This window comes from Danio aesculapii, chromosome 12 (genome assembly GCF_903798145.1).
Source record: "Danio aesculapii chromosome 12, fDanAes4.1, whole genome shotgun sequence".
In the NCBI taxonomy this organism is placed as follows: Eukaryota; Metazoa; Chordata; class Actinopteri; order Cypriniformes; family Danionidae; genus Danio; species Danio aesculapii.
In genome coordinates, this window is record NC_079446.1 from 34,970,079 (window position 1) to 34,982,053 (window position 11,975).

The 11,975-nt window shown below is 33.2% G+C and overlaps 1 protein-coding gene across 1 annotated transcript in view; it reads left to right on the forward strand.

The window, feature by feature from the left end:
• fasn (fatty acid synthase) overlaps positions 1-11,975 on the forward strand; it is a 58,610-nt gene extending 46,635 nt beyond the window's left edge. The window contains exons 36-42 of the mRNA XM_056470098.1: positions 262-659; positions 1,869-2,057; positions 2,413-2,631; positions 4,190-4,401; positions 4,487-4,585; positions 6,545-6,796; positions 9,727-11,975. Coding sequence (XP_056326073.1) covers positions 262-659; positions 1,869-2,057; positions 2,413-2,631; positions 4,190-4,401; positions 4,487-4,585; positions 6,545-6,796; positions 9,727-9,864 — 1,507 coding nt within the window. The 3' untranslated portion in view covers positions 9,865-11,975. The remainder of the gene's footprint in view (positions 1-261; positions 660-1,868; positions 2,058-2,412; positions 2,632-4,189; positions 4,402-4,486; positions 4,586-6,544; positions 6,797-9,726) is intronic.

Sequence of the window (11,975 nt, forward strand, 5' to 3'; positions counted from 1 at the left end):
ATATTATATTATCTTAATAATATATTTTTTAAATTCTGTATTGTTTTAAGGTTTGGTTTGAATGTTTTATTTATGTATTATATATGTTATATGTGTATTTTATGAATATTTTTAGTACAAAATGTGTAAATAATTATAAATAATTTGCATGGAAATGATACTGTTTGTGTAATGTAATTGAAATTTTTAAATATCTTACTGTATTTATTATTATTTTTTTTTTTATGTGGCGAATTTTACAAAATTGCTCCTTTTCCACAGCGTGACTAGGCAGAAGTGCCCGCAGCTCCAGCAGTTTGTGGTGTTTTCCTCTGTCAGCTGTGGTCGTGGTAATGCCGGCCAAAGCAACTATGGCTTCGCCAACTCCACCATGGAACGAATCTGTGAACAGCGCCGCCAAGAAAACCTGCCAGGCCTGGCTGTACAATGGGGTGCCATTGGAGACGTGGGTGTCGTTCTGGAGACCATGGGTGGCAATGACGCTGTGATAGGTGGCACGCTGCCCCAGCGCATGTCTTCCTGTTTGGAAGTGCTGGATCGCTTCCTGTGCCAGCAGAGGCCTGTGATGTCCAGCTTCGTGTTGGCAGAGAGAGTGGTTGTTGCTAAAGGAGAAGGAAGTGGACAGAGGGACCTGGTGGAGGCTGTGGCTCATATTCTGGGTAAAAGCTCACATATGACATCTCTAAAGCAAGGCAAAAACTGCAAACAAACAAAAAAGCTATAATTTTAGAGGTGTCACCATACTTTCCCATTTTTAGTATTTTAAGAAGTTTCTGATATGTTATGTTTAAATTTGCTAATGAGGTAATATTACATTTAAATATGCTCTAATTCTAATTTGCATATATACAGTGTATATATATATATATATATATATATTTATTTATTTATTTGTTTATTTATTTATTTATTTCATTAATTACATTTTATATATACATTTACTTTATTTGTAAAGTGCAATAAAACAACAGTTGTTGACTATTGTGCTGTACATACCTTGAGTTATAAATGATAAAAATAGACAACAACACATAAAACAACATGCAGTACAACCAACATAACACAAAATATCGAATGCATGCAGCAGAAACAAACATAGGCACAATAAGATCAACTTCCTCCCAATTTAAAAACTTTTTCTAGGAGATGTAGTTTGAGTTTCCCTTTGAACAAGGATTCATTAGAGATTGTTCTAATAGACATAGGTTGCCCATTCCACATTTTAGGACCTACTACAGAAAAAGCCCGGTCTCCTTTTTTCTTTAGTTTGGAACATTTTCTGGTTCGACAGCCTTAAACATCTGCCAGATATTTTAACAATAATAAGATTAGAAAGATTTTAACATTTTAAGCTCCATTCTAAAACACATCGGCAACCAGTTTAAGGAGCACAGGAAGGGGGTAATGTTCAAATTTACGGGTGCCAGTGAGAAGCCTAGCGGCTGCATTTTGCACCACTTGTATGCGATTTATATAGGATTGGCCAATACCTATATAAAAATATAATATATCTAGTAATAGTGAAAAGGGAGGATTTTTTTGTTTTCTTTCTTTTTATCACTCAATTTTTGTAGAATAAAATGTTGGTGTATAAATTCTGGCAAATTATGCATGAACAAATTCCTGTGTAGAAACCTTTAGATGGGACAAGGCTGTGGATCATCTGCTCACATCCAGACATGAGTAAAACTGCAACGTGATGCTTTAGTAGAGACAAAACAGCCTTTAAAAATGTGTTTTAATTGAAATGTGTAGACACAAATTGATCAAGTGCAACAAAAGTGTAAAAAAAAAAAAAACCCACTTCAAAATCCAAAAAGGTGCATGAAAAAGCAGTTTTAATGTAAGCATTGTGTTTTTTTGCTCAGGTGTGCGTGATGTGAACATTCTGAATGCTGACGCCTCATTGGCTGATCTGGGTCTGGATTCACTGATGGGTGTTGAGGTCCGGCAGACGCTGGAGAGGGACTACGATATCGTCATGGCAATGAGGGAAATCCGACAGCTGACCATTAACAAGCTGCGGGAACTTTCCAAGCAATCAGGAGGGAAGGAGGGTGAGCTTGTGGTTTAGAAAAGAATGTTTCATTATACACAGGAAGTTTCTAAAAGATTGATAAGACTATCAGGAGATGTCTTTTGATATTTCAGATGATAAAACATTATTTGGAGATGAAATAACACCAGCATAATAATAACAATAATAACAATAATAACAATAGTGATAATGATGATGATGATAATAATGATAAATAATAATAATGATGAATAATAATGATAATAATAAATAATAATATGGGATAAATAATGACAATAATTAATAATAATAAGAAAAAATAATGATAATGATGATGATGATGATAAATAATAATAAAAAAAACAATAAATAACAACTCGTTTTGTTTTCTTCAGAGTCTCCTGTGAAGCGTCCTGTTGCTCAGGCTCTGCTGGAGTCGGATCTGAGTCGGATGCTGGTGAACCCAGACGGCCCCACGGTGGCCCCTCTGAATGAGGTCCAGAGTGCAGAGAGGCCTTTGTTCCTGGTTCACCCCATTGAGGGCTCCATTGCCGCCTTCCGCACCCTCACCGCCAAGCTGAGTGTGCCGTGCTATGGACTTCAGTGCACTAAAGGTACAAACACCAGCTCAGGCTGCACTTTCAATGCTGCACTTGGATGAAAGTTTCCAAAAGCATTTGATCAGATGTTTCAAAAATGTCACCATGACTAAGGTATATAAAAGAAGATAACGAAACTTTGTTTTTGTTTTTTATTGTTTGTTTATTAACTATGTTTTCTAGTGGTGTAACGGATCATAAATCTCACGGTTTGGATCACTCTATGGTTTTTGAGTCACGGATCGGACTATTTTAGGATCAGCAAAACAGGACACAAATGTCATTTGCTTTCCATTTATACAAAAATATTACTGCAAAAACCATTGGTTTCAACAAACAGAATTTACAACCTGTAATTTGAATAAAAATAAAAATCAAGAAAGAACCAGATGAAAACAAGGAAAATATTCAATATGAAAAATGATCTTTGCTACTGTTGCTAATAATGCTAATTATAGAAATCTAACATCTCATACCACATATTATATTTATTTTCAAGTAATGATTCAACAATTCACACATCAAGCTTCATGTTTCATTATAGGTGGATCATTTTTCAAAACCCTATTCAGTGACATAATTGTGATGGTTACACAATGTAATTGCTTTAACATTCACCAGCGTCAAGTTCCATTTAATCTATGATTTTAATCTTTACCATAAACATCAGTGTTTATATCTGAACTATAAACTGTTCTCCCAGTACTTCTGTGTTATTTAATTGTTTGTAACGAACTGAAAAAGATAAAAAACTGAATCTCTCTCTAGATCAAACACATTTGAATGCAGCAATTTCTACCCATTAACATGTATTTTGAGAGAACCTGATCTTACATTGAATTTATGTCAGAGTGATCTAAATGCTTGAATATATGTATAAATTGAATGTACTTGTTGCATATAGTATACATTATTTCAACTTTAGAATAATTTTGTGTTCATTTTTTTTTTAATTTTTGCAGTTTTATATGCTCATCAAGAATACATTTCTTTTACTTTATGTAATTTATTCCTGTGAATTACTATTACTTCAGCCTTCAGTGTCATCTGATCTTTCAAAAACCATATAAATATGCTGATGTGGTGCTAAATAAATAAATAAATAATAATAAATAAGTTATTATTATTATTATTAACTTTTGAAAACAACATTGAAATTGTTTTTGTAACACTGAATACTGGAAAAATGACCACTTTTTATTTTAAATTATACAAAAATAATATTTATACTCTTTATTTATACTATATTATACTATATATATAACATTATAATATTTATACAATTTTTTTGTCAAATTAATGCATCCTTGATGAGCTGATGAAGTGTTTTTGGAAGTATTACAAACCCTTAACCTCCAGTACATCAATAAAAGCTTTATTTTTTTTTTCAAATAAGAATGTAATGCAAAGTAAAAATCATTTGAACATTAATTACTCAAGTTAAATAAATAAATATGTTGCCTTTTAAGTTTCAATGAATTATATCAGCAATAATAGCAATGTATTTCATGGTTTGTTTATTGAATGTCTTCAGGTTGAGTCTTGTAATATTCTTGTGTGTTGTGTTTTACAGCTGCTCCTCTAGACAGTATCCAGAGTCTTGCTGCGTACTATGTGGAGTGTGTGAGGCAGGTTCAGCCAGAGGGCCCGTACCGCATCGCTGGATACTCGTTCGGTGCGTGTGTGGCGTTTGAGATGTGCTCACAGCTGCAGGCGGCCAAATGCCCCATCGAGTATCTGTTTCTGTTCGACGGCTCGCACTCTTATGTGGCAGCATATACACAGGTGCAGTACAAGAGCTCAGGAAACACCAAAACAGGAAATGTAATGCATCAGGTTGATCACATGATCTTTTTTTTTTCTTTGATAGAGTTACAGAGCCAAACTGACCCCTGGCAAAGAGTCTGAAGCAGAGACTGAAGCTCTCTGTGCTTTCATCCAACAGTTCACTGGTATTGAGTATAACAAGGTACGGTTACGTTTGTGGTTCTGGCATGAAAAATCAAAACAATTAAATAAAAAAATATATTATTAAAATAAATAACATAAAATAAAGCAGTGGCGCAGTGGGTAGGGATGTTGCGTTACAGCAAGAAGGTCACTGGTTCAAGCCTCGGCTGGCTCAGTTGGCATTTCTGTTTGAAGTTTGCATGTTCTCCCCATGTTCACGTGGGTTTCCTCCGGGTGCTCCGGTTTCCCCCATAAGTCCAAAGACATGCGCTATAGGTGAAATGGGTAAGCTAAATTGTCGTAGTGTATATGTGTGAATGGGAGTGTATGGGTGTTTCCCAGTGATGGGTTGTAGCTGGATGGGCATCCGCTGCATAAAACAAATGCTAGATAAGTTGGTGGTTCATTCCGCTATGGTGACCTCAGATTAATTATTAAGGGACTAAGCCGAAAATAAATGAATGAATGAATGAATGAATGAATCAACATAATATAAAATAATTTAAATAGAATAATTAAATAAAAATAAAAATATTAATAAATTAATTTTATATATAAAATGTATAAAAAAATTTATAAAAAATAGAAAATGAATTGTAAAATAAAACTGAATAAAATAATAAAATTAAATAATAAAATTTAATTAAATATTTAAATTAAATAAGATAATAAAATATAAAATAAAAAATAATTCAATAAAATAATTACATAGAATAATAAATTAAATTGAAATAAAAAATAAAATAAATATGTGAAATAAAATATAAAATAAAATAATAAAACTAGATTAAATGATTAAATAATAAAACTAAATAATATAATAAAATTAAATAATAAAATATTAAATTAAATAATAAAATTAAATAATACAACTAAATAAAATAATATAAAATAATAAAATAGAATGATAAAATTGAAAGAAAAAATATGTAACATAAAATATAAAATAAAATGAAACTAGATGAAGAAAAATTAAATAATGAAACAAACAAATAAATAAAATATAAAAATTTAATAAAATAATAAAATATTAAATAAAATATAAAATTAAATTAAATAATAAAATATTAAATAAAATAATTAAATAGAATAATACAATTTAATTCAAATAAAAAATATGTAAAATAAAATCCAAAATAAAATAATGAAATTAAATAAAAATGAAATGATAAAACTAAATAAAATAATAAACTATAAAATCTAAAATAATCAAACTAAATAAAAAAATAAAACTAAAATTACTTTTTTAAATAATAATAATAATAATGTTAAAAATAATAGTAATAAATAAAACCATATTACCATCGTAATATCACCATATTTCCCAGTTAATTGATTACATTAAAATTTGCAACAACAAAAAAGTATTGCAAGTTTTCTTAAATTTTGTCTGAATCATAAAATACTAATTACAACTAATTTGTGTACATTTCAAGCACACACACAAAAGAAAACATTGGACAAAGTCAGGTTTATACATCTTTTTTTATTATTATGTAAAAAAAAAAGGTTTTAATAGAGAAGATTTTTAAAATCTCTTTTTGCCATAATTTTATTTAAAAAAATGTGGTCATATTTCAGAAAATACTGGAAACATCCGGAAAAGAAATACATACTTTTAAAATATAAAACGTGAAAGGTGAATAAACGAAGACAGGATTTTCTTTTTTTCTTTTTTCTTTTTTTTTATGAACCATCTTTTAAATCAAAGGTCTCCATTCCTGGAGGGCCGCAGCTCTGCACAGTTTTGCTCCAACCCTAATCAAACACAGCTTATCCAGCTAATCAAGGTGTTCATGACTCCTGGAGAAGACTAATAAACAAATTTGAGTTGGAGCTGTGGCCCTCCAGGAATTGAGTTTGAGACCATTGCTTTAAACGGTCTATTTAAATTAAAATATTCCATTCATCACCATTCATTCGCATTAATGCAAAGCTAGTGCTAATGCGGTTTCTGTATCCTGCCTGTTTGACGCAGCTGTTGGAGACATTGCTTCCTCTGTCTGACCTGGAGGCTCGTGTGAACAAGGCTGTGGATCTGATCACATCCAGCCATAAGAACGTCAGTCGAGATATGCTCCATTTTGCTGCTTCTACATTTTACCACAAACTCAAGGCTGCTGACCGCTACGTTCCCACTTCCAAATATCACGGCAATGTCACCCTGCTGAGAGCCAAAGCCAGCAGCGAATACGGAGATGGTTTGGGATCAGACTACAAACTGCACGAGGTAAATAGATGAACCACACTCATAGAAGAAAATAAAAACTACTTTAAAACTACACACTGAAACAAATCAACCTGCCATTTATTGCTGTAAAACATAAGAGTATTAGATGTTGAAATAATTACATTTAAACAATGATTTTAATGTTGATTTCTAAACAGCATGGATAAGGAGATGCATAGACCTTGTTCTTAGAATGAAGAAATGACCTATTATGCTTTGTGTATGTACAAGGAGGATGCTAAGAACTTCCGGCAGCTGATGCGCATAAAGAGTCACATTTGGACAGCTTTGAAACCATAGTTTAATCTATTTTACTTGCTTGTAACGCCTTTGAACTAATACTGCTGTCGATTAGTGCCCCCTCCTGGACTGATTACTTAAATAATGTGATCTAATGGGATGGAAAACAACTGCAGCGAGGCATTTTTCCCTCGTTGTCAGACAGCATCTTCTGCCGTCATCGCTAAAGTGATCTTCAATTATATTACCAACCCAAACAAATATAATTTACCAAATTGGTTGACACACACACGTAACCTGTACTGTTCCACTGAAACATTGATTTAATAAGTGTCACAAATAAAAATTTGGAAATGACAGAAAAACACACACCGTGGTAAATACTACACAGTACAAACTAACTAAATGAAACATTTAGCTTCCAGTTTACAACAGCTTCCGTTTAGAATCAACATGCAAATCAGCCAGCTGAGTATCAGTAGCGGACTTTTATTGGTCATTTTTGAAAATTGTATGGCTTACATACCAGCTAGTTTCATGCCAGTAATATGGTTTGCTCTTTATAATGCAGTGAGGTATTGTTTGTGTGTGTGTGTTAGCATTGAAGAGCAACGGAGGACAGTAAAGAACACTGACTCTATATTTCAGCATCTGATCTGATGGCAGACACTGAATTAGGAGAACGTTTTTCTCTTGCACTTAAACTGCATCTGACAGAAGTATAATGGCTTGAACACACATTTTTCTTTCAAAATTAAAGTTCTGCATCACAAAAACACTCCTTAAGCCACTGAAAACAGTTTTGACACCCAGTTGAGAAACGCTGCTCTGGCTGATGACAATTCTTAACGGAAGTTTTAAGTAGCCTACCCGAAGATGCTGGTCAATATGGCATCCTCCATGCAGCAACGAAGAAAAAGGTCTATAAAAGCTTGAATATAAACATTGTTTTGAAAAAGAATCCATATGCTCACCAAGACTGCATTTATTTGATTGATAATACAGTAAATTGGTCCTGAAGGGCTGGTGTCCTGCAAAATTTAGCTAGCTTATCAAGCTCTTAAGCCGCGGTCACACTGCACTTTTCTCCCCATAGACTTCCATTCATACACACGTGAATGCGTCAGACCGGAAACGCAAGCTCGTACAACAACTTTCGCAGTTCGCTGTGTTGCAAACTTCAAGCTTGGTGAACTTTGACCTGCGAAAAGAATCATGTGACTGCGTGAGACCAATTGAAGATCAAAACATGACATCTCTGGACAGAAATGTAAAATATAGACCAATCGCTCGCTTTTTTTTTTTTTTAATCATCTTGTTTAATCCCACCCCTTTTCACAGCACCGTACAACCGAATTTAGCATACTCAAACTCTAGTGTGACCGCGGTATTACTAGGCTTTCCAGAAACATCCTTGTAGGTGTGTTGAGACAAGTTGAAGCTAAAATCTGCAGGACACCGGCCCTCTAGGAGCGAGTTTGAGAACCCCTGTTATAATAAATATATATATATATATATTTATATTTGTAAGAAGTTGTATATAATATAATTATAATATGCTGATGCTTAGAATATGCTGATTTGGTGCTCAACGATTTTTAATCATAGTAGAAACTGGTTAAAATAAAACATTAAATAAATAAAATGTTTAAAATAATAATAAAAATAAATAAATATACCATATTAACACCATAGTACCACTGTGCTTTTCCAGTTTATTGATTATATTAAAATTGACAACACAAATAAAGCAAATTTGCTAATTTTTACATTTTGTCTGAATTATAAAGTAAAATTTACCCTAGTTTGTGTACATTTCTGCCAAAAAAAAAGAAAGAAAATAAAACATTGGACAAAGTCAAAGAAACTAGTTGTTCTACCAAATGTTGTGGAAACCAAGATGCTATTCTTCAGAATTTTTGGATGAGTATAAATGTCAAATCAACAAAAATCATACTAGCCAAAATCTTTGAATTGTAGTATGAAATATGTCTAATATAGCAACATATGAAACCTCTGCCATAGAATAAAAAGCAAAAAAGTAATTTGGCCTTTATTTTGAGGCAATTGCGGCTGTTGTAAGGAATAAAATACAGGCGTGTCTTAAAATGTTGAGCTGATGCCTGTTTCACACATACTCCATCTGCAATGCACTGTTATATTTTGCTGTATTTGGCTAAACTGTCTTGAGTGGCTCATAAATTAATTTGATTACTCTAATACAGAAAATAAGTGAGCTTTTTCCAGACTTTATCAAAAAGACATCCGATTAGATTACTTTCATAATAGGAACTGTATATATGCTCATTTAATTGAACACGGCCACAAAATACAATCTACTGGCCAATCATGATTGTTATGGAATGTGTTGTAAAAAGTGTGCAAAAATACAGTATCCATACTTGGCATCATTTATACCAAAGCGCATGGATTACAAACAAAATCACAGATGCCGTCAGTGTAACAGTTTATAATATTATGGTATTATTTACTCCCTTCTCTTCATCTATGTCAAACTGTCAGTCTACAATGTAAAAAATGCTATGATGGATTGGAAAAAAATCTGCACACTTTTAATCACAGAGGAACTACTTTTGGATCTGGGAAGTGGATTATGCTGAGTGGAAGATTTAAACTTCAGTGTTGCGCATATGAATCATTATTAACGCAGGATTGTGGTTTGTCTGCAGGTGTGTGACGGGAAGGTGTCTGTTCATGTGATCGAAGGCGACCACCGGACCTTCCTGGAGGGAGAAGGCGTTGAGTCTATTTCCGGCATCATCCACAGCTCACTGTCTGAACCCAGAGTCAGCACACGAGAGGGTTAAACCTTCACACAAAACCTCTTTTACTTTATTTCTTCACCATATTACTGTAGCTTTCACCTTTCACAAAGCACTGTCGCTGCGTGTTTAACCATTCCCCATCTCTTCATAACTCTCACCCACAAAATAGCCTTATAAAAACTTATTTTTTCACTATTTTAGATGCTTGGCACACTTTTTTTCCTCACTTAAATGGTTTCATTCCATGCTGGGAACAAAAACACATCTGTTTGTTTGCTTTTTAAGGGATAGTTCACCCAAAAATGACATATTTGAGGTGACATATTTTCAAACAGTGTAAGATATTGTAGAGTTGACTGCTACAGTATTTGTTTTACAACTATGGATACCAATAGCTTACATACATCAAAATATCTTCTTTTGTTTTGACTAAATAGTGAGTAAAGTTCATTTTTGGGTGAATTTGTCTATTTAAAAAAAACTGTGAAATCTTTAAACTTCGCTGATTTCTGGCATGTGGGTGAATTGAATACCATCACTGACTCTCGTCTAACCTCTTGAAGTCTGCTAAAGGTTGTGTGTGTTCATCTTCATTCAGTTTTTTTTCCATTTCCAACCTAATGATGCGGACTACAATTCAAGGCTTTACTGTATACAAATCCACATGTTAGCCGTTGGAAATCTAGTTTTGCACATGGCTGAGATTGCTGTTTACCAATGTTTGAGCCGTTACTGACGCTTCAGCAGTTCTAGTTGATACTAGCTTCACTTGTTTACTGTAATATAGCGGTTTGGCTTGTTTTTGAATATTCGCCAGGTTCTCTTGATGTTGAGCATCTAAAAAATGGTGCGTTTGAAGAGAAAGTGTATATGATAATATTCTTGGATGAAATGAGCGTTAAAAGGGATAGTTCACCAAAAAATGAACATTCTGCCATCATTCACTCTAAACCTGTTTGATTATCTGTCTTCGATTGAACACAAATGAAATTAAATTCACGCTCGAACGTGAGTAAATGCTGAGGACATTTAGATTTTTAAGTGAACTTCCCCTTTAAGAGACTTGTTAATGTTTACGTTTAAGTTATGGGTTAATTTTGGAACGTTGTTACTTTAAAACGATGTTATCTGTGGAAGCCCGTTCCAGCCACCTGAATAAAAAATAAATAAATAAATAAGTGCAATGTAAAAAACAATATAAATTAAGAATTCTGAGTTAAAAAGATGCAATTCTGAGTTAAGTCAGGATTGCGAGTTAAGTCAGAATTCCGAGCTATTAAGTCAGAATTGCGAGTTACAAAGGAGTTTCCTGTTATGGCGACTAACCTTCTTTAGGTTCTTTGCTTGTGATCTGGTATGGATTCGCAGCCCAGGTTCTGCAATTCCGCAAACTTAATAACTCCGACTTTATAACTCAGAATTTTGACTTAATATCTCAGAATTGCGACTTAACTCCAAATTCTGACTTAATTACTCGGAATTCTGACTTAATAACTCCAAATTGTGATTTTTATTGCTCAGAATTCTGACTTTATAATTTTTTTTTTAATTCAGTGGCAGAAACGGCCTTCCATAGTTATCTCACTGTTGCACAGGCTAAAAGCAATTAAAGCACTAATGTGAAATGCTTGGCAATCCCGGGTGAAACGTTAGCTTCCCTACTTAATCGTTTACCAATAACTGGAGTATTAATCTTGTGTTTATGTTTCTCGTCCTCTTTTGAGGATTGTACCAACATTCCTTATTCCTGCTGTATATGTTCTGGTATTAATTGGCTGCTTAAATATTTCATACAGTATGTAAGTTGTAACAAATTCTTCTGTAAGTTCATAGCGCAAAATCACTTGTTTTATCTTAAATCTTGTCAGAAGGAAGTGTCGTTTGGTGTAGGAGCGCACTATAGGACGTACGAGTAATTTCCTAACAGTGACATGATTGAGTTTCTGTCACAACAGGAAATTATCCCTTATTTTAGAAAGCGAATCACTTTATTTCTGAGACTAATTATTGAAGTCGGTGACGAACTGTGATTTCTTTCAATGTTTAGAGCAAAGCTGTAAGAGCTGGAGTTCATTTTTCTATTTTTTTGGTGTCATTTTCCCCTGTATTTATTATACTAGTTCAAATAAATAAAAAGCTATTACTAACATATA